General features: G+C 39.1%; 1 protein-coding gene across 9 annotated transcripts in view; it reads left to right on the top strand.

The window, feature by feature from the left end:
• DYNC1I1 (dynein cytoplasmic 1 intermediate chain 1) overlaps positions 1 to 23,623 on the top strand; it is a 379,346-nt gene that overhangs the window by 348,282 nt on the left and 7,441 nt on the right. For all 9 annotated transcript variants that reach the window (XR_003510865.1, XM_027540116.1, XM_027540115.1 and 6 more), the window contains 2 exons: positions 7,077 to 7,217; positions 11,320 to 11,445. Coding sequence is in view for 8 of the 9 variants with exons in the window: in XM_027540116.1 (XP_027395917.1) it covers positions 7,077 to 7,217; positions 11,320 to 11,445 (267 nt within the window). In the remaining variant the exon portion in view is untranslated. The remainder of the gene's footprint in view (positions 1 to 7,076; positions 7,218 to 11,319; positions 11,446 to 23,623) is intronic.

Here is a 23,623-nt window from a genome sequence, read left to right as displayed (position 1 = left end):
ATGGACTGTAGCCCACCAGATTTCTCTGTCCATGGGATTCTCCAGGCAAGAATACTGCAGTGGGTTGCCATGCCTTCCTCCAGGGGATCTTCCTGACCCAGGAATCAATTCCACATGTCTTATGTCTCCTGTGTTGGCAGGTGGGTTCTTCACCAGTAGTACCACCTGGGAAGCCCATTTTTCTACATATATATGTGTATTTTATAAATATATATACAAATATACATTACATATAAATGTATTTATAATGGGGAGAGAGTTTGTAAGCCAGACGCTAGAGTTGGATGGAGGTGGACAGTTTAGACCAGAGTGGAGATGTTCCACCACTGAATCTAGCCACTAACAAAATGCCGTTGTGCAATTTAACCCTAAGTAGTAACAAAGAAATACGCAAAGCTGCTTAAGGCTGCAAGCACCGCTATCCTCGCTTGTCTTTCTAACCTTTAAAGGTACAGCTACAACCACACTTCTGGCTGTGTAGGCCCAGTCCGAGGTCATCCCTCTCCACCAGCATGTCCTAAACATCAGTCTCTACCCATTCCCTCCTCCCTCCTAACACAGTCTCTCATCAACCTGAACGTTATCTGTACAGTGAATGTTTCTTTAACTAGCATCATGTTTGGTGTGAAACCACTCACCCGTGGTAGAAATAGAGTCGGGGCAGCAGTAACCAGGGAAGGTCTCTTTTTAAACTAGCTTGCCTCCTTCTATAGTCACAGAGTCTGTATCAGAGAGAAGCCAGCAGTCCAGAGAAAGATCACCCGAATGGTACCAAAGAGCCAACCATCAATTGACACTCTCTGCTCTGCCTGTCCCCCAGTCAGGAGGCAGAACTTACCCAAAGCGCCCTAGCAGCTAAGATGAACCCAAACAGTTCAGTTCAGGAGAGCACCCCAGCTTGAGTGTTTTCACAGTAATTCTCTCCAGGCTTCACTAAAACACCCGTTTTAAAGGCGAACCCTTAAGTGCAGCTGATGTGCATAAAAATTGTGCCTGTGTAGGGAGAAATATACTCTTATGAACGAGGGAGGCGAAGCTTGTAGGTTTTTTTCCCGTGACTTTAAACACTCAAATACTAGTCAAAACCTGTGAATATGTATACATTCTTTTATATGGATAATTATCCTCTTTATTGGTGGCGCCTCCTGGATTAGAAGGATTTTTCATGCAAATAAGCAGGAGAGGAAGGTAGTGTAACAAAAAACACCTTTTATGTGGCTTATTCAGCAGAACTTCTACATTTATACAGAGGCAAAGGCTTAATTCCTGGATTTCTAGAGCCTTCTTTCTAATTATTTTATATTAACTAATTCAAATTAAAGTCCTCAGATGTACTTTTGGTTGAGGCGACCAAACAACAAGCAGACTCACTCTACTTAACTCTGTTAAGAATAGCTCAGCCAAAGTGTTTATGCCTGACTTTGAATTTCTCACCATGATAGAGGCAGGTAAAGGTAGGATTTGGGTATCAGGAGTATTGTTACAATGTGAGCCACACAAATTAAGATAAATACAGGCTACTTTGCGCTTCAGGAGGACCCAGCATGTAGTTTGCAAATAATGTTTTCCATTTGGTTCAACAGCACCAAACTTCGCAGCACCTTTTTTCGGGCCAACAGAGTTGGTTTTTTGGTTTGGTTTGTGAGTTTGGATTTGTTTGTATAAGGACTTTCTTTTTATGGTAGAGGCATCCATTTTTGTGAGCTTCAAGTTTGGGGGTCCTTTAGTTTTTTTTTTTTTTTTTAAGTGATATTGTGGTCTCACATTTTTAATGTTTCCTGGAAGAACTGGCTGGCTATTTAATTACTTCACCAGAACCCACATGACAATTTTTGAAGGACATTTTCTTATTACTTATTGTTTAGTATTATGGTGATGATGATTTTTTTCCCCAACAAGATACAGTTTTCAAGGTAAGATTCCTTGTATTTGCTTTCCTTGTATCTCAGAATAAAAATACAGAAATGCTCCTGTTAGTTGTCCACCCCGTCCGACCTACCCATATGATACCCTCTTCCCTACTCCCCACCCTCCCAAAGAAAGGTTCATGGTTTGGGTCGACATTTCTAAGTTGGCTTTGAAAGCTAATCATTTACAGGCAGATGGAACCTCAAGAACCGCAGTGTTTGGAGGTGTTCGGAGGCATTTTAGCACAAAATATTCCTTTTCATCAGCCTTCAAAAAACTAAAGCCCACTGGGACATCTTGAGCTGTCTGATAAGAGGAAAATAAATCATATAGAGGAAAATAAACACTATATTTCCTGGATGTGACTTTGGTACATTTCTGACATCAGAGATAGAAATGCACCTCTCATGAAATCATTTTATACTTAACTGATTGGAAAAATGTGCAGCTCTCCTCATTGTCAGAAGTGTACTTATAAAATCAAAGCTCAATCTAGAGATCAAGTCTTTATTGTAAAACGTTGATGGATGTTGTAACTGTTCATTTTTGAACAGAGTTCACTACCTGCCTCTTGTATGTAAATTTAATATTTTTTATCCCTTCTCCAACTGGTCAAATAAATCTTTTATTACTTTTATTATTTCATTTTTTTCACTGAAAACTGCCTTCATATATCTTCGTGTATTTTGATGAAATATGAACTCAAAGTAAAAAAATTGCTGAGATATAAATTCCACAGAACATCAAGGAAGATGGCTTTAATTATAATATGTAGTTTTGAATAACTCGTTGTTAAACGTTCACATGCTTTATTCCATTCAGCTCTTACCACAGAACAGTCATAGAATCACAAAGCCAGTGGGAACCCTTGAGGTCAGTTTCTCCAGATTTCCATCTTACAGATGAAAATAAACTCCAAGGATGCTAAGTTGAAATTTCCCAAGGTCCGTAGTTTTTGCACTTTCTCCTACTTCCTTTTCTGTTCCATCCTCCTCGTTTTATCCCCATCTATCAGATAATATAATTCAATTGGAGTCCTTCACCCAAGGCTATATCGGCATTGAGTGAACTTGAACCCGGATCTTTGCTTTTAGCATCATTTTATTCTACTCTCTAATGCATGGCCTGCTTTAATCTCTGCTGGCTAGAGGGCCATTTCCATCCTTTTTCTTAGTTTGCTGGAGAGAAAGATTTCTGTTAGCATCACAAGATGCTAAGGGTCCCTGGAATTGTAAGGGTAACAGCCTTGGGATTATTAATAACTGATTCAGGAAATGAAACGTTCTGACTGTGATATTTTTAACTCTTCCTATAAGTTACATAATGTGTGCTTAGTAAGTTTGGGTTGAATTGAATGGGATAGCAGCCAGGACTGGTAACAGATCTTCTCTTTCTGTGAAGACTGAAGACCTTCACTGTGTTTCATAGATTTCCAGCGAACAGAAAATGTACTTAACAGCTAGAAAAACCAAAGAACCAACTCCAGTGTCGCCACGTACAACCTCGGGAAAGCTACTGACTTTCCTGAACTATCATTTTCTTTTCTGTAAATACTGTCTACCTTTCAGAGATTTGATGTGAATTAAATTAGGCAATATGTATATAGAGTCAGGCACATGCAAACACCCAGTAATTTCCCCTTCCCTGCCCTTCAACTCTGTCTGGGAGGTGACTGGTGGCCTACTTCTCCACTTCGAGAATCAGGGCATTAAAATCATGCTGATCCGTGTCTGGATATTTCAGCATTCTGGGGGCACAGCCCTGGAAACTTGTCTGGTTGTTACAGCTTTATTTCATTGGCACGTGTCACACATACTGTTGGCTGCGTTAAAAGGCAGTTTTCCTTTTTCTTTTTTTCTGACAGGTCACCAATACCAAGCAGGGCATCAGAAAAGAGAACACACAAGTGAAGGGGTTTTTGCCTAGTTTTTTTTTTTCAAGACAAATTTGATTGTCTTGAAAAACACTTTCTACAGTAACACACAGTGGAATGATATTTACTTTGCTAAGTGGCCTAGTATTTTGCAGAGTAAATATCTAAGATCATCAGGCTTCTGTAGCTTTAATACATACAAATAATGTTACAGGTTCCTCCTCAAAAATCATTGGTCAAATTTGCCCCTACACTTTCCACCTTTTCAAAACTTGTAGTGGTTTAAAACTGGTGCTAATGCAATAGCAAGCTATAACAACTTTGTGGATACAAGCATCTATGTTTCAGAATTCAAAAACAGAATCTTTAGGCCCTAATGCTTTTGACGTATTATATGAAAGTGCTAATATTTCATGATATATATGTAAATTAGGAGATGTTTTATATTAAGTGTTTGAGACAGATTTTCAGTGAGGTTTTCAGCTTACCTTTTGAGTCCCAAATAAGATAGAATGAAAGCTCCTTTATTGAAAAAAACTGCACTTAATGTTCAGAACAGCAGTGCTTACTATTATGAGTGCATCAGCCTGTGCCTATGGCATCTGCTGATCTAATCTTAGGAACTACTGGTTCATGGATGCTGGTTCCCTTGGTACCCTATTAATGCCTTCAATCCTGACCAAGGCTTCTTCATCCTGTAAATTTATCAAGGTTAAAACAAATCCTTTGACAATATAAATCCTCTCCCTTGCCCCAAACATGCACAATCTATAATTTAGAATTACTTGCATAGTGACTTTTAGAATGGAAGATTCAGTCTTGGAGGTAGGAGGTGATAAGGGAATATTAGCATTTCACTACAAGACTATTTAATATGAGAAAATTGGCTTTTGGTCAGATGAACTAAAAGTTATTTCCAGATGTTTAAAAGGTAAAATATCCAAGATATACTACAGTTTTGACTAAGTTTATTTTAAAAAAAGGAAGCCACCAAAAGAGAAAAGGAAAGAAACACTAGAGATTAGCAATGTAGTTTGAGAGAATTAACATATGAAATAATATCAGCTTCTTAGAAAATGCCTGGATGGCTTTAAAGCTGGATGGTTTTCTAATTGAGCAAAGCAAGGACTGTAAATTAGTTATATATTTATTGAATGTCTGTGTTCATCTGTGTCTACCCCTCTGTATACCCAGTTATCCTATTAGCTGGGTTATTAATAAAGGGTCCTGAGAACTGGCTTTTTAAAGCATGTGTAAATCTTTTCTACTGTTTGATTTTAAGAAAAATGTGTTACTCATATTCTCTAACAAATAGTGACTGGCTAGCTATAAAATCAAGAATTTGGGACAGGAATAATCTTCTGCTAAGTGAATTTAATACTCAGAAGCGATCAATGAAGGACTACCTACTTTATCTACCCTGCCTTTTTTTTATATAGTAATAAAAAAAAAGATGATGTTATCATATTATTTTACGGTATCACTGGATATTCAGATTCTCTGAAGAAGTAAGTTTGAATCATCTAGTCCAAGCAGTGAGAGAGGATGGGAAAAAGCTACATCAATAGCAAATAGGTGAATAATCTTAGGTCCAAATTAGAGTGCAAATATGGGATAGAATAGCTATATTGGCATAAGAGTTATAATGTAGAGGAGTAAAATACAAAACTATAAAAGTAATGTCTATTTAATTCTTTTTGCGGTCACAGTGTTACATGTTTTTTTAGGTACTTCTTAAATTAAAAATAAGACCACACACACCACCCACCCTACACGCAATGTCTCACCTAAAATCTTCTGTTGCTTTAATAGTCTTACAGCTGTATTCATGTCTCAGCAATGCCAAAGCAAGATAATTCATGGAAGGAGAAATCACTTAGTCACTACCTTAAATTTTTGCATTAGGTTCAGGCTATGGGAGTTTTATTGTCCTCTCACTGATTTTTCCCACTTTGAGTTCATGGAGTCCATGAGCACATGGATTTTGGGCTTTTTCTTTTCCCTCACAGTATATCTTGGGAATTTGCTCAGATATTTGGTGCTGATTCCCCACAGATAGGTTCTTTGAACATTTTCTGCAGAAAGGATTTGCTTGTTCATATTGTGTGTTATCATTTTTTGGTCTTACTACTCTGGCCTGTACAGGCATTCGACTGAGCCCATGAAGAGGGTACAGACAGCTGACTGGATGAAGACATTGGGAAAAAAAACTCCCATTGTTTAGATTTCTGTCAGAGGATATAAGAATACTTAATTTCTTTTATCTCTAGGGCTTTCATTATCATTTAAATTTCATTTTACATTAATTGATCAGGGATTAGTAAAGCCATTATGCAGAAATTAGAATAAGACAAGCCAGATGGAATGAATAATTCATGAAGTCCAATTACGTTTTATTTCTGGTGTACTTTCATACTTGCCTCTGACTTCTGTGCTATTTTGATGTGACAATATTCGCTGGAAATCAGGAGTGCCATTTTAGTTTATTGTATCCCTCCAGCGGGAAAGCATTTGTATGCAGTAGGTGTGTGTTAATGCATTTCCCCCCAAAACACCGATTTTCAGGGCTCTTAGAAATATTGGGTGAGCTAGAAAATGTGATTCGCCTTCCGCGGAGGTTGAGGGACAGTGCATTGAGCCTCACCAATCCACCTGATTTGGGTGAACTGATCCTAGATAGAGAAACCAGAATCTCAGAACCGCAAGATGTTTCACGTGCCCGAAGAGCTACAGATCCCTTTAAAATACGTGACCCCATTCCCGCGCAAAGGAACCATTAAAGTATAAATCTGGCCCCGGAGTCGGATTGGAAGCAGAGCTGCAGCCACGGAAAACGGCCGCTAGGTGGCAGGCGTTGCCTTCCGTGCTAAGGGTTCTGGGTCCCCGCGATTGCCCGGGCTTCCAGAGCCTTCCCCCGCGGGTCTGACCCCGGCGAGCAGAGCACGCCTGGGTTCGGCCCCCAACATCTCGCATCGCGTAGCCCGGCGAGCACCCCGAGTTCCCGGGCCGCCCGTTCACCTGTGTGGAATGTCTCCCACGACTGTGTCTGAAGCCTCCTCCCCGCCCGTCCCAGCCCCCAGCCCCTTAAGAGTCCCTCCCCGCCCCCACCCCCGGTATTTATGTATGCCAGTGGACAGTTCTAGTAACTTTAAAGCTGCGGTTCACCTTCCCGAGGACTTTCATCTCGGGAAGTTTTATGACACTTTGTGAATGTGCAAAGTTTTTAATTAGGCTCGCTAGACAGCCCGAGGCAGCGGCAGCGCCACAAAGTCTTCACGGTCTCTCTGCTTTACAGCACAACAAGCCGCTGTACTCCTTTGAAGACAATGCAGACTATGTGTACGATGTCATGTGGTCGCCCGTGCACCCCGCGCTCTTTGCCTGCGTGGACGGGATGGGGCGCTTGGACCTCTGGAACCTCAACAATGACACCGAGGTGAGCGCAGGCGCCGGACCCGGCGGGCTGGGAGGGGGGCGCCGGCGGCTTCTTTCCGTCTCCCCCTCTCTCTGAAACGGCCTTTTTTGGACAGACCCTCTAATTGCAGCTGTGCTGCCGACCCCCCATTCTCCGCTGCTCTGCAGGGAATTGGCAGATGCATTTGGCCCCAAATCATTTAATCTCACTTCATCCCTAAAACCGTGGCAGAATCCTGGACAATTGACGACCCTTCTTTGCAAAGAGCAAAACCATACATGTTCACGCCTTTCACTGCGGGAAAGGACACTGGGGCATATTTGAGAGTGGTGTTGAAATAACTCTATGGGCAAACACTTGGAAAAGTAAGCTTTTGTGGACTCTGACTTGAGATTGGGCTTTTTAAAAGGGCTATTTGCCAGTGTTTGCTGTTTGCACGATTTGTTTTAAATCCGTAAAAGATGATTCTCTGGACTGTTGATGTTTAGATCTAGTGTCCATTTAATTTTTAGAAGGTAAATAATCCTTGTCTAAGAGGCTGAACTCACCACTTTTATAATAGTTTCTATCTATGAACATGTATATTAAATTCAGTAATTTTAAAAAATATTTTAACATGTCACATTTGGAGTACTTCACAAGTGAAATATTTTTCAAAAGGCAATTAACAACAGGGAAACAGTGTTTTTAAAAATCATGCTGTATATATTCATTTTTGTAAAATTATGTCACATGTCTTATTCCTTTTTTCCACTCAAAATTATTGAGGTGCTGATTTTCAGGTACTAGAGTTTGGGGTGGAGTTTAAAAAGAAACCTGAATATTAAAGGTCCTTCAGTTTAATACAGTAAAATGGTCTGGTCATCAGCTGGTCCGTGATTCAGGGTAGCTCTCCATCAATGAGTGGACAGGTAAGAAGAACAAGTGCTGAAAACTGCGTGTCAAGTGGAGAACAAGGGAGAGGTCTTTTGAAGTGTTGTGAACAGGAAACAGCTCAGCCTTTTTAATTAGGAAGCCTACAGCTGGGGGATGTGAGGAGAAGCGGCTGCCCTGATATTTTTTGGGGAGGGGCAGGGAAATATCCTTCAGGTGTTATTACTGAGTCATTGTATCATACAAGATTATATTCACCGAAAACCACTGCCAAATAGTTGGCTTTTACAAATCTTCCCATTGAACTCTGTTTTTGATTTTTCCTTTTGGCTACCAGAACTACATGACAAGGACAAGAGTTATGTAATGAAGCCTCTTTGGAAATGAAGGGCAGCAGTACTGCAGGGCCCATCATTTCAGACACTGAAACGTTTGTAACATTATTGCCTTTCATGGAAAGGTGCCTACTACTCACAATGTGATGGTTTCCCAAAGTCTTTCATCACCATTGATTAAAATCATATTGTTTCTCTTTGGTAGAATAAACTCATTCACTGTAAACAACCAAAAACACAGTTTTCAGATTGATTTAGGAAACAACCCCCCCCACACACACACACACACAATTAGAAATCAGATTTACTAGAAGTGAGTTCAGGTGATACTCAACTATTAATATGATGCAGTGGAGTGTCCTACCAACTCCTTAGTAATTCCTCTGTAACTCTTTTTGTTTAGTTTTGTTTTTTTATCTGCTCTTTAGGTAAAATGAAATAATATCTCAGCATTGCCAAATGTGATTTTTTTCCCCCCTTCCCTCTCTCTAGGTATCAAGAGACAACCACATAAGTCTTTTATAGCTAAGCATTTTAAGAAATCATTACTGGGCATGCAAATCGTTTAGTTTTGCGGTGAATGTAGTTCTGCTTTTGCAATAATAGTAGATAACATTGAGCCTGATTCAGATCCAGTAATAAACTGAACACTTTTTAAAACCCTCAAATCATTTTTGTCTTCTCTCAAGTTGAACAAGATTTTTCAAATATTTGTTTGATTAGAAATCAGATTTGTTTTTAAAAAAAAAAAAAACGCAAAAAACCTGAAACCTCAGTGCTTCTTTGTCGGTGTTCAAAATACAGTGCTTTTTAAACCAACTTATTCCAAGTACTCCTATGCAAGGACAGCTTTTACCTTCCCCTACTGCACTGTTACTGATCTCTACGCAGTGTGGTAAATTATGTGTATATATTCTGTGTTTGCAATTAAAATGATTAAAAACCGTGAAAATATATAAGAAACTGAAATACAAGAATAAGAGACAGTTATGGATTATTTTCATTATAGATTCAGCAACTTTTGAAAACTCATTACTTGTCAAATTAATGAAATATTTTTGTCATTTTCTTCATACATTTCATAATTCTTTTAGCCTGTGTTATAGACTGTCAGTTTCTATTTTTTTACCCCCACCATTTATGATATCGATGAAAAGAAGATATTTTTAAATGGTTAAAATAGAAATTGTTCCAGTTTGCTACATTACTTAATTCTAAATAAATATATAAAATTCTTTAATATGTTTTAGGCATAATTTAAAATGTATCCAAAAATCATTTTATTTTGAGTAATCTTTTGTCATCTTTATATTAAGATTAAATACTTTTTATTCAATTTTTGAGATTGCTCAGAGATAAAATCTGATATTAACCAGCGTTATGAAAAGTGGGAGCCTTATGATCTCCCTAAATTATGGAGTTAAAAATTTTAATTCTGAAAACTATATAGCCGATTCTCAGATTTGTTTTCTGAGTAGCACACGAATGATAAAGTGTATTGACAGAATTATGGCCTATTGCAATTCATATTGTTTTGGCCTTTGAAAAGTTTAGTTAAAAATTCAGTCTACAGTACTGCACAGCAGGTCCCTTTATTGTAGAAATTGTGTATTTAAAAAAAAAAAACTAGCTGGGACTTTTGTTTTACATTTTTGCTATCAATTGACATACCGTGATTTAAGCAGGTAAAAGAATTTTTATTGATTTCAAGATTAAATTTAAACATAGATTCTTACATATGATGGAGTTTTTATTGCTATTTTAAAGATAGGTGTTGGGTCAATAATCTCATATAAACAGATGGTTTCAATTCCCTTAATAACAGAACGCCAGCGGGGCAGAGGCACAGGCCAGGTCGTGTTTCCACCCTAAGAAGTCATGTGTATTAGACCCAGGTCTTGAAACAGTGGCATGAGATGATGTTGGTGGCCGTCTTTTCACTATATATTTTTTTCCTTTTTGTTTCAACATTTACCTTTTTTGATGGGCTGTTGTCATTTCCTATTCAACATTCTTGTAGAAAGCTCAGAGAGCTGATCTTTCTATCAGTTATAAACTCCCAAACTTCCAGATGTGAGTTCATACAACTCATGATGAAAGAGGGGTAGACCCACTAAAATTCTTTTTTCCAAATAGTAAGGTTCTTATAACAAATCCTGCAGGTTCCATCTCAGCACCTCCAGTTCACTTTAATAATGATTAATATGTGTAATTATCAACGTTGTCAGATTTCAGGTGCTTATTAAAGGAGGTGTATGGCCTTTTCTACAAGTAAGTGCTCCACTCTGTCAGGGTATCGTCGGTTTTCAGAGTTAGCACTTCCTGCACCTTGGTACTGCTGGGAGGAAGGAAAACAGGGCGGAAAGAGGAAAAGAAAACAGGAGAACTTGAGGTTTTGAACTTTTTCTTCTGAGCATCCTTTCCATGATGAGGTTTCAAGGGATCAATACATTTTTTTCCCCTTGAAGACACTTAGTAATATGACTTATTTTTCACCGTACACCCCATCCCCGCCTTTTATAGTATCCTTAATCTTGGTAAATCCTGAAGTCTCCCTCTCTCCATCAATCCATAAATCAGGACCCAATCAAGAAGTCTCACATTTAGCTGCTGTGTGATGTCTGTGTACCCTGCATAATCCGCACAGATACTTAGGTCACTCACTGCCCACTGACTATGGCAAAAGACTCCCTCTCTTTTCCTTTTTTGTGAAAGTGTCTCTCCTCTCTACCTCTTAATTCAGTGGAGCATATGATTTAAGAACAATGAATCCTTTACCAACTGCACAAGAGACGTACATTACTTCATGCGCACGCAGGCCGCGCTGACTCATCCAGTTAAACGTATCATTGTCAATTCGTATATTTAAGTTCATATTCAGAGATTCTTGGTTTCTGTTGTAACCCCTTTGGCAGGTTCCAACAGCAAGTGTAGCCATTGAGGGGGCGTCTGCCCTGAACCGTGTTCGTTGGGCTCAAGGTGGCAAGGAAGTTGCCGTTGGGGACTCAGAAGGCCGCATTTGGATCTACGACGTCGGAGAGGTACCTGTTATCTGGTTTTGGTGTTTTGATTTAGTGTTTTGGTGTTCAGGCTTCTTTTTTTTTTTGGCTTGTATATCTGGTTTAAATACCTAGTGAAATTTTTGGCAGCACCTTGTGGACTGTGAGAGCCCTCTCGAGTACGTTTGCAAATTTCCATTGACTTCAGTGGGAGTTTGGGGAGACTTCCTTGGGGCCTAATTTGGTCTTCCGACTCCACACACAGGACCCGTTAATTAAGGATCAGGCTACTTTCTGAGTGCTGTAGAATTCCCAGCTATCCTGTGATGAAGCATGGTCCTCTCTCCACCTGCACCCCCACCCACCCCACCCCCCTCCCAATTTCATGAGAAGGAAAAGTTTGCCAAGTTCATCATGCTAACATTGAATTTGGAATTTGTTGTTTATTTTGAAAAGTCAAGCTTTAGTTGGTATGTTCAATTAAAAGCTATATACTATTAGTCTTTAATTAAAAGTAGCCAATTAAATAGCTGAGGTGAGTCAGAACTTTGTACCGTTTTCGTGATATTCGAAGTTGTTATATGCAGTGTATACTTCTTGGGTTTATCTTGTTACATGATGTGTAAAATATTTCTGAACATTATGGCACACATCAGAAGAACTACATATTTGATTTCAGATAAATCTCCTTGAATATCCACACTACACTTAATATTACATTACAGAGCAATTTTATGAAAGCAGATCTGTTTATTTTTACTCTCTAGAAAGTGTTGACAAAAATCTTCATTTCTGATGGGGCGAAAGAAGTTTCTTCTTAAAGACAAAATATTGAACTTTCAAGCCAGACAAAATAAGTATGTTGTGTAAATTGTGTTAGTGTGATATGAATCTAACATTTGCATTCCGGGGGGGCGCGTGGAATACACCACATTTCTAGGTGTAACATCCTCCGCCTCAGAAGTGTGCTTGGAGTGCCTGGTGGGTGGGCGGAGCTGATCACCGAGAAGGGTTCTTTGTGGTTTCATCCATGAGCTTTCTACGATTTTGGCAGTCCTGGATGGTCTGTTCTACAGTGGAACTTTGGCGATGCTATATGGCAGAGCTGGTTGTGTTACAGGCTGGATGGTGTCTGTGTGTGTACGTGTTGAGAGATGGGAGTTTCCTGTTTGGGGATGTACCACTCTAAGTAGAATGTCTAGAAGGATCTCTCTGTTGCACTGCATACTATTTCAGTAGACTCCCCCTTAACTACTCCTGATGCCACAGGCTGAGTCATTCGAACAGTGGCAAAGGCTCTGTTAATATTCATCCCCAGTGGTGAGAAGGAAATGGTCTGCTGACTACTGACGTAGCTTGGAATCTTTGAGAAAGAATACCCTTCGGAACTGAAAATATTGCCAACATATTCTAAAGCCAAAATATTGCCAATGTTTCCTTCAGTGAATATTTTAGTCAGTGCATCTTCTTCATGGTCTTCATCAAAATAAAACTAAGCAGCAAAAACATGCATTCTACATTGGTTCATTTGTTTAAAAAATTTGAGAGGTAGGAAAGAAGGGAAATATTAAGAAACAAAGAAGTTTCTCTCTTTCCTTTGTTTATAATGGGTATAATTGCAGCAGAGAAAACAGATGTGCTCAGAGATGAAATGGTAGAAAATAGATGAAATTTAAAAACTCCTTTCTCTACCTCCCTTGCTTGTTATACGTAACATTCCTTAACTCTTTTAGGAGTATATACAACATTACTTTATCCAACAGGACTGGAAAGCATAATAGTTCGACAGTCTGGTTTATTTAAAGTAAGGCATTTTGAAAAATGTGTATGTTGACCACACATAATTCATATATACACATAATTCATATATACATGTAATATACATTCACACACACCACCTTTAGGCAATAAGAAAATACAGCATAACATGTATACAGGATTTACTGCAATAAGTTATAATATAGCCATGGGACAGAATTACTTGAATATGACTCATATTTTGGGAGTATATTTGATTTTGTAAGTTGCTTTGACTGATATGTGGCTGCTAAAACTTCTTCCTACATTGTTGTCGTCATTTCTAAATTGTATAGTGTTGTTACACTCATATTTCCTCTATCGCACTAGCAGGTCAGGCTGGTTTTCATTTTGGTATTACTGCCCTTGCTTTTCTAAGTGACATTACAGACTATAGAAATGTCTGCAACTCGAGGCCGGTCTCACCTATTGTCTGGAGTCTAGACAGGCTATAGAAAAATCTCTGTGACATATAATAGGCCCAACTATTTGTAGGGTTGTTTATCCCTACAAATTCACTACCAGGAAAAAAAGGGTTCTACAATTTTATTGAGAGAAGCTATTGTAATCTTCTAGCCCTTTTCTGAAGGACCAAAAATCAGGATAGGCTTATATATTCAAACAGTTCCTTCTGTATTGTTTGATCCTATAAAAAGTCATCTATAGCTCAGAAAAACCCAGACTTTACAACAGAATTTTGCTGAAAGTATATATTTTCCTGAGTATTTTTGTAACGTATTTACAAATTTATCTCATGTGTTTTGGGGGAGAAATAAAGGGGTACTTTTCTGTCCTAATACCCTGTTCTAAGTTTCTGAAGACCAAATTTGTAGAGTTCCATGTACTGAAGGGAAAGATGACTTTCCAACAGCTAAGTTTAGCAGAAGCCCACTTGGGAGAGCTGGTAGATCATGGGAGATACTGCCATGACGGTAATTACTATTGTCTCGTTCACCAACCTGGAACTGACGGAGCGTAACTGTCCATAAATGTCGTTGTATTGGTCACATCCAACTCTTTGTGACCCCATGGAGTGTAGCCTGCCAGGCTCCTCTGTCCTTGGGATTCCCCAGGCAAGAATACTTGAGCAGGTTGCCATTCCCTTCTCCAGAGGATCTTCCCAACCCAGGGATCGAACCCCAGTCTCCCACATTGCAGGCGGATTCTTTACCGTCTGAGCCACCAGGGACGCCCCTTAGAAGAGAAGGGCACCCCGTAAACAGTACCCCGCCAGCCTCTGTAATCACTCACATTGTGGAAAGCCAGACAGAGTGCCTTTACAGCAACCTGGCCCATCTGAAATTCAAGGTCAAATTGAATACCGGTGCACTGCTGACAAAGGAGAAGGGGTTTGAGCAGGAAGTGATTTTCAAAGGAAGAAAATATAGAGGAAAAGAAAAAGGATGTCATTGAGGATCAGACTGCCCAGAAACTGTGCTCCCATTATCTGTATTCAAAATTGGTCCTCCAGTCCCCATTAGAACGAAACCCATCACCAGAGTCACGCTGGCCTTTGGATAGAAAACCTGGCCTGTGGAACCTTCTAGGAAGAAGATGAAACACTTTCAGGTAAGCGTTATAATACAATCTGTATATGAGGGTTAATGGTAGTTTTGAGAGGACACTCTGTTGATCCATTTTCTTGGACCTCAGTACATCAGATGGGTGTCTTGTCTGCAGAGGACATCTCACGCTTGTTCTCCCGTGGTGTTCTTGACCGAATCTTCTGTTAGGCTGTGGAGAAAGCAGGCTGTCTTTCTCTAAGGTCCTGTTTTAGAGCAAGGCTGGCTTTACCTGTGCTGTCGTCTCGCAGGGCCCCATGCAGAGGAACCCTGCTGCTGCTGCTAAGTCGCTTCAGTCGTGTCTGACCCTGTGCAACCCCATAGACAGCAGCCCATCAGGCTCCGCCATCCCTGGAATTTTCCAGGCAAGAACACTGGAGTGGGTTGCCATTTCCTTCTCCAATGCATGAAAGTGAAAAGTGAAAGTGAAGTCGCTCAGTTGTGTCCGACTCTTCGTGACCCCATGGCCTGCAGCCTACCAGGCTCCTCTGTCCATGGGATTTTCCAGGCAAGAGTACTGGAGTGGGGTGCCATTGCCTTCTCCAAGAGGAGCCCTGAGCTTGGTTTAAAGCTCTGCTGTCATCGTCCTGCAGTTGTTCAGACATTTTCCAGCAAGGTGCCTCATGTTTCCAGGTTGCATTGGGTCCCTCAGACTCTGTATTCAGTCTGGTCCAGGAGAGTATTGCTTTCAGTACCCTCACAGTACAAATCAGAAATGAAAAGTTCTGGTCTTGATGTAGACCATTAGGAAAGAGAAATCTTTAGAGAGGTGGCTAAACGTCATACCTGCTGTATGATATTATTACCTACTCTTTGCATGCACGCATGCATGCTCAGTCGGATCTAACTCTTTGCGGCCCCAAGGATTGTAGCCTGGCAGGCTCCTCTGTCCATGGGATTCTCCAGGCAAGAATAATGCAGTGGGTTGCCATTTCCTTCTTGAGGGCATCGTCCCCACACAGGGATTGAACCCGTGTCTCCTGCATTGGCAGGCGGATATTTTTCTCACTGTGCCACCCGAGAAGCCCAGTATTGTTATTACCTATTCCTTAGGACTATTTTAAAATGTTGGATGAGAAGAGCAATATTTCCACATTCTCAGTATCATGATATTTGGGTATTTGGTGGATATTCTAGTTCCCCTCCCCACAACCCTCTTTTGATCACATAATTTTAACTGAGAGTGTAATAAGGGAGCGAGCTCTGTGATACCTACCTTCAGGTGGAGTTGAGAGGGACAGCCTTTCTCTGTCCCCTGAAAGGAGACTTCTGTGACTCCCAGTGGAGACAGCTCCATTCAAGTCCAGGTCGATGTGCCTTCCTGTGGGACCTGACTCTCAACCAGAGGGCACTGCAGAAAGGGACTCGGTGTCACCAGCATTAACAACCGTCTGCCTCATCTCCTGTCCCAGCCGAGGTGCAGCTGCTGCAGGGAGTCCCAGCGCAGTGCCCGCATGATCGTGCCCACCTCTATTATGTACAGTTGTCCTCCATGACTTTTAAGATGATGGCAGAGAGCAGTGGCTCGGATCCAGATTTACTGATGCGATTTATTATGAACTTCTGAAGGGGTAAACAGGGGATTGTGTGTGCGCTCACTGAAATCACCGGATTGAGTCTGTCCATCCTTTTTTTTTTTTTTTCTTGTTACATTTAAATGGCAAAGGCATGAGTAACATCTCAAAGCCTATGAGTAAGGAGGTAAAATATAAAATGCAGTGTTTTCAGGTAGGCCACATGATGCTTTGTTTATACAGCATACGTTTTTGGTTGTTTCATTTTGGCATTGTATCTGGAAAATACACTGTACACATTTATTTTCACAGATAGGGGTCTGTTTTCTTTGCAGAGCAGGTGCTTACCTCCCATTAGCATAAATGGAAGTTATATGAATTCCTGGAAAGAGAAGACCCATTTTATTATTTGGCTATAATTTTTATTCTATTCATGCATCTCAAAAGTTACTTAAATAGACAGTGGTTGCATGTACCACTTAAAATTCGAAGATCTAAATTTTAAAATGAGCCCAGCACTTGAGTAAGTTTGCAAGATTTTGCTCCCCAAACTATGGGACACCATCTGTTTTGGAGCTGTGTGATCCCATTCAATTAATTGAAAGATGAGTAAGATAACAAGTCATAAATTAACTACAAATATAACCTGAACATGTCGAGTGTATTCTTCTTCAGACCTGTTAATCATTGTTGGGTTTTTCAAAAATGATGTGTGAACACACATATTCTTAAGAATTAAAAATAAGAATTACTCACGGCCAAGGCTCTTTACCAAATAGCAAGGTTTTCTATATAGAGAGAGAGAAAGCTGATTTTAACGGCACATGGGCCAGTGAGTGTAGAATTATTCACGTGTCCTGATGATTGATAACCAGCCTCGCTACCTGTCTCTCTCGCCGATGTGTTTTACAGAAAGCCTGCTGCCATTGTTAATGCTTCAGTGCAGTCACACAGATGCAGCTGTCATAAATATCCCCTAACAACTATGCTTGCTGCTTATCTGAATTAGTTAGAATGCTGTTTGCAGCCCCAGTTGTGAAAGAAGCAGTTTATCTTCTACCTCCTATTTATTTCTTTTTCCATTAACCTCTTCTAGGGAAGATTTTGTTTTCAGTTGGGATAAATATGCATAAGTTTCAGATCCCTGATTTTATTCCTACAGTAGTCAAAATGATAAAATTCCAAAATCATCTCGGCTGAAAGTAGAGTTGGAAAAATAAAACAGCAACTGGAAAACTGTAATTTGGGAGATGAGGAGGTCTTATTGCCCTGGCTTTCTCTGTTTAGTACCCCATTTACTCATTATCTAAGGGAATGTGTATTAATCTTTAAATTTTAACCCTGAGCTCTGGCACCATTTCGTGTGCCTTGTTTGCTGTGACTCTTGGAGGCCAAAAGAAAGGCAGTCATCTTATACAAATTGGAACAAATGCAGTAAATTTGACACTTGTCAATATGTTAAAAGGGCCTTAAAAAATCTTGGAAGGGAAAAAGGAGAATATGAAATCAAACGCAGTCGCTAAAGCGTGGTTTTAAACGTTCATCTGAATCTATTTTAAAGCTACAATTAAAAACTGGAATGAAAATTCTACTTGGAATCCCAGTAGGAAAAATGACCTATGCAAGATACTTTAGAATGGTGGTCAAGGTGTAATGCACAGGGGCTATAAAAAGTGCCTGCAGCCGTTCTCACAGACAGCTAGAGCAAGAAGAAAGAGGGATTCCGTGAGCCATTTCCCTTGTACTTTAAATCGCTGTTCAGCATAGTAGCACCTGATAAACTGGACGTGTTGGGAGTTAAAAGAGTGTTTGAGAGACGCAAACTAAATAATACACGTATGGTTTTTAAGTGGATTACACTGAGGCAATAATTGTTCGCTTCGTGGAATGACTTCACGTTTTCCAGTAGGACAGGGCCCACATCCCTTTTCCACAGGAATTTATGCCCTGAATATAAATAATCCCCCTCTGTGGGGAAGGCTGGCATGCAGAAGACAAAATACGAAGTTAAACTGAAATTTGGGGGTTGATGCAAATACGAGTTCCTTAATGAAAAAGAACTGCACTTGAAATGAGTCGATTTAATTATTGTGCTTTATGAAAGCCATTATCCTCTGCCGACGAGGAGCCCGATAGCGTGGCTCAGTTCTGGCAGCATCCGGGAGGGGAGGGAAGGGCTGAGCTAGGCTCAGCTCACCGGAGTCCAGTTATAATTGCCCCGAACACTTGTGTTTCTCATTAAACGAGTGTGGCCATAGGTTTCTGGACTCTAGAAGGTCTTTTAAGTGCTAGCTTATTCTTCCATGGGTTAAACGGTGTTTTTTCCTTCGCTAATGCTAAACACTTCTTTTGGTTTTTCCCTCCATGGAAAAGACTTATGTGATGCCCAAATCCAGATAAAAACTGAAAATCCAGATACTTAGTGTTTTTAACCTGAATGTTTATTAGCCACAAACCTGTGCAGTTAAGTAAAAAGCACAAAGGCATATTTGTATGGACAGATTTGGGGTGCTAATAAATATAATTACATAAAATAAGCTACTTTGAAATAATATATTAGTTCATTTCCTTGTCATAATAAATTATATGTATTTGAAATAAAATCATCTGGTTAAAATATATGATTATAATTTTAGTGTTAACGTGATTTTTTTCTAGGAAAAGTATGTTAAAAAGAAAGTGCTATTTCAATTAATGTTATAAGTATTCATCTTATAGTAAATGTAGTAGCAGTGGGTCTATTTTGATAATCACATATGTTAAAGACCATGATTAAACTAATTCTTATATAAATAGTGTGCTTATTCAGGTAGCATTAGTTTATAAATTTTCAAGCCACTTTTTTTTCTGAATTGATAAGAAAATACTTATGACTTTTATATTTTACGGAGTACTTGACTAAATGAAAAGAAAACCCTAATATCTAATTTTATAAAAACCAAATTAATGTGTGCATAGTAATTTGCAATATTCAATGAGATTAATATATTCCCATTTTGGTGATAAATGGTCTCTGAATATAAACCTTCTGAAACAAGTATTAGTTTGTATAATTAATCATCTTTATGATTCTTCTGTGGTTTCAAACTGTCATCTTCAATAGCCGTTTGGATTCTGAGGCAGTCATTAATTATAGTGTTAATTTTTTTTATGTCTAACAAAATTGTGTTTAGTTATAGAATTTCAAAACTGCTAAATTTTATCTTGAAACATTTCTGCCTAGAACAGTAGCCTCAAATCATGGCATGAAGCTGCTCCAATCTTATGAGTCTAGATTAACACTGGCCTGTACAGAAATGAAGAGTTATTTGTTTCTTCTGTAAGTATGTGTGTTACTATTGGTATATCTGAAATAGAATATGAAATCAAATATCTGCCTATACATGTTTGTGTATAAATATTTATATGCCATGTAGGCTGGACTTGCAAAGTGAGGAAGTGAATGAATCATTGTATTCCACTTTCATGAAAGGTTTGCATGAATTTCTGAGACTGTCAGCTATCAGAACATCTTTTCCATTTTAAAACATGAATTATTTATCATTTAGGGAATATCAGAGCTTAACACTGTAGGAGCAGTTTTGCACTCTTACTGTTTAGGCTGGCAGATAAAACTGATCAGTGGCCCGGAATTCTCTCTGATCTTTGTCCTCACGGTCGGCCAGTACTTTTGCAACATTTAGATAGAACCTTTCATCGGTCTGGCAGCCCTCCTCTGGTTTATCACATTCCTCACTAGAGTTTTTCTGATCTTTAGAGAGCCACATCTACAGGTCCATAGATACTTACCTATTGTCATCTATTTGAACAGGATAACCTGGCCTAGAACAGTGCCTGGCACATACAGGCACTCAATAGTAATAAACAGGTAAATGAATGTTTCACAGGTGAAAGTTGGAGGTTAAGAAAAAGCGTACTTGTGTGAAGTGCTCAGACGGCAGCCTCCAACTTGTCTATAGATTGATGGCCAGGAAAAAATAACTGTATTTGCATGGGGAAAAGGTATGTAGAACATAAACTTAGAAAGAGTGCTTGTTCTTCCTCTCCAATCTCTATTCCAGTTACTCTTCTCTCCTTTGCTTTTAAAAGTGAGCAGTTGGTCACTAGTCATAATAAAAGCCTAACAGTTGACTCAAATAGTTGTTAAACCACTGGAAAAATGCTTCTTTTTCATTATGCTTTTTTTGGACACTATAGATACGGTAAATCATGAACTACATTATACAAATACCTCTTTTATGCCCAAACATTCAGTAGGAGGGAATGACATTTCCTTTATTACCTTGGTAAATGTTTTTAAGGTGTTTAGCAATAAGCCTTCTTTTTTGTCAAAACTGCTTAGATGCAGTGGTTGCTAGGAATTTACTAGAAAAACTATAGTTAATAATATCAGAAAAAGAAAGGATATATGTTTAGTCAGCTACTATGACAGATCAATTTGAGTAATGTATGCGCTTTCACTTCCCCGTCATCCTGGTCTTTTGTGTTATGGAAAAATAGTGGTAATGAAGTTTAAAAAGTTTATTTTCCATTATTGCCCATCAGTCAAACGTCTTTAGCATTTTTTTTCCATCTTTTGAACAGAGAAATAGATGGTTCAAAGTAATAGAAAAATAATGCTTAAGACATTTCTAAAGACGAGGGTGACAAGATTTTAATACGGATGTGAGCAAGGTCATCTTTAAGCCTTAGTGAATTAACTCTTTTTCAGCTGTGTGATTTTTTTTTTTGTTGTTTCCCTTCTCAGGTAAAAACTTCAGAATTTTGTCATGCATCCCATGATGCTAAATTTTAACATGAGTATTTCTAAATGTTCAATTTTGTTTTTTTAAAGAACAGTGTTTAGAATAGTGTTTAAAATGATTTCCTTTGACATTTGCTGGCTTATTGAAATTGATAGAGGCCCATCTTTGTCACTGTTTACTTTGGGCTTTTATGTTCTACCTTTATATCTTTCCTTAATTGGGTGGTAATGGATTTTTTAAAAGTATTGTTCTAACAAACATGCTATAAAAGTCATTTAAAGATTCTAGGAAGAGAACTTCAGCAGAAAGGTCTCAAGCTTCATGAGTGACTGAGGGTTCCCTTAGATGGGATTTTTAGATAAAAGAAATTCTTTCTTAACCAAAAAATAGTCAGATATCATCAGACGCCCATGGGTTAGCATGCTGCTAAATTTCACAGAAATTTTAACTACTGACTGGTAATAGCAAATGCTACAGAGCGGAGACGAATGTAACTTCTACTTTCTGGACTGCTCTAAACCGGCTGTAAATACTTAGTTACCGCAGAGTACGCACTCTAGTATATTTATGTGCTCGGTACACTGCGTTCTGGCTTGGGATTTTGGTTCGTGGTTTCATCCATTGTTACCAGTGATGGTAGACTCTCCAGAGAGTTAAATACAGTGGAGCTTGGTCGTTCCATTCCGACGGCTGTTTCACTGCTTATTACCTCCCACTTTGCTTCCATCTGTGTGTGTGGCAGAGGGAATTGTCCTAAAAAATACAGGCTTCCTCTGAACACAGATGTGTGTTTGTACACCAGTAAGTCCGCAGTCTCCTGAACTGGGGTGACGTTAATAATCGTACTTTTAAAAAAGCTTTTAGAGCTTAGGAGGGTTTAGCAGTTCTATAGAAATCCATGTTCATATCCACAGTTCCTGTAAATGCATTAACAAACAAACAAAAAAATCAACGCTTATTAAAGTGAAAAGGTAATTTGTAAGGTATCATTTTTAAAGAAAACTTTCATTTTTAGGTTAATACAGGAGCTGAATTGTCATGGATCTTTGGAATCCATGGTTAACATAATCAGACTTTTTAAAAAAAATGACTCCGTTTAATTGAAAGATTACAAAGACGCTGATGAACCACATACCCATGGGATATTCATCCCGAAACCTGGAGTCCTGTTCATTTTGTTTGGTTTCTCAGATACATTAAGCATCATAAACTGAAATCATGGAACACTTTTTGTCTTAATTATCCACGCTTTTTTTAAAAAAAAGTAACCTACTTTTATACTAAGCAAGGCCTGAGATATTTTTTACCGTAAAAAATATAGCATTGGGCTGGTAGGAGTTACTGCAGATAATGCAGCTATTTAAAATCAGCTGCTAGGTACTATAAACCCTTTAAAATTACTAACAAATGAGGGAGGCTTGACTGAGGACTGTTCAGAATGGTTAGCCATGTGCTTATAAAAAGGGACACATGAATGATATTTGTGTGTTTAACCCTGGTTATAAAAAGTCATTTGATTTTTATAACAGCATGTTCAGTGGTTACAAGGCCTTACGACTTGAGCTAAAAATGTAGAATTCCACTAAAGAAAGTGCCATAAAAAGGAAATAGCTTGATAAAGCTGTATTGGTCATATGTGGAAAAGATGCATGTGTGTGTATGTGTATGTTTACAAGGAATAATTATACTTTATATTTAATTTTTTAAATTAACAAAGCATCCTCTGATTTTTCTTGTGATCTGAAAGAACCCTTTCCCCACACCCAGTTCATAAACCTTAGCTATTATTAAATGTGTGACTGTCTAGGAAGTAATTTGTGTGGGCTTTTAAGAAAGCAAATGTGATAAAATTTAAGGTGTACTTCCAAAAATACACAGCTCTATATAGGTGAATGGAAGGAAATGGAAGAAAGAAAAAAGGAAGCAACAGCAATTGGAGGAGAGGGAATTAACATTAAGAAGGAAAAATATAGGGCAAACAACCCTTAGTCATGGTTTGTAATGTCCAGACACTGAGCTTAAACTCTTTATATTTGGGGGAGGTCTTATTTAATCTTCACAGTGGCCCTGGGAGTTAGTGGCCAGAATTCTTTTCTCACAAATGAGGAAGGAAAGATCTGAGATGCTAGAGACATAAATTTCCTAAGGACACACAGCAAATTATTAGCAGAGCTGTGAAAGAAATCATATCTGGATGATGTCTGAGGTTGCAAAAAGTCCTTCCTGGCTCCATTCTCAAAAGCGAGTTATGCAATCTGTGGCACAGGGTTAGCCTAGAGAGTTAGCTGGGGGTAAGGCAGGGCAGGATCTGGGGGGGGTGCCCATTCCAGTGTGGGAGGAGGGCAGACCGGTGACAGCCTCCGAACTGGAGGGATGGAGGGGAAGCATGAACAGGATAGATTTTCGTGAGTTTCCCCCACAACTTTTGCTTTTTATTTCTGACCCGTGCATCTTTCAGGAACCTTAGAAGGTTAAAAATCATATTTAGACTCTTTTAGCAGGTGACTGAGAACACATGACCTGCCTGCCCTTCTGCCATGGCATGCTGGCATTTATTCCCTGAAGGGGTGAGGCTCCTGATTGCCCCCCACTGACTGGGGGC

Source organism: Bos indicus x Bos taurus, chromosome 4 (assembly GCF_003369695.1).
Source record: "Bos indicus x Bos taurus breed Angus x Brahman F1 hybrid chromosome 4, Bos_hybrid_MaternalHap_v2.0, whole genome shotgun sequence".
Classification (NCBI taxonomy): Eukaryota; Metazoa; Chordata; class Mammalia; order Artiodactyla; family Bovidae; genus Bos; species Bos indicus x Bos taurus.
The sequence above is the reverse complement of the archived record's forward strand: the minus strand, read 5'-3'. Positions and strand labels throughout refer to the sequence as shown.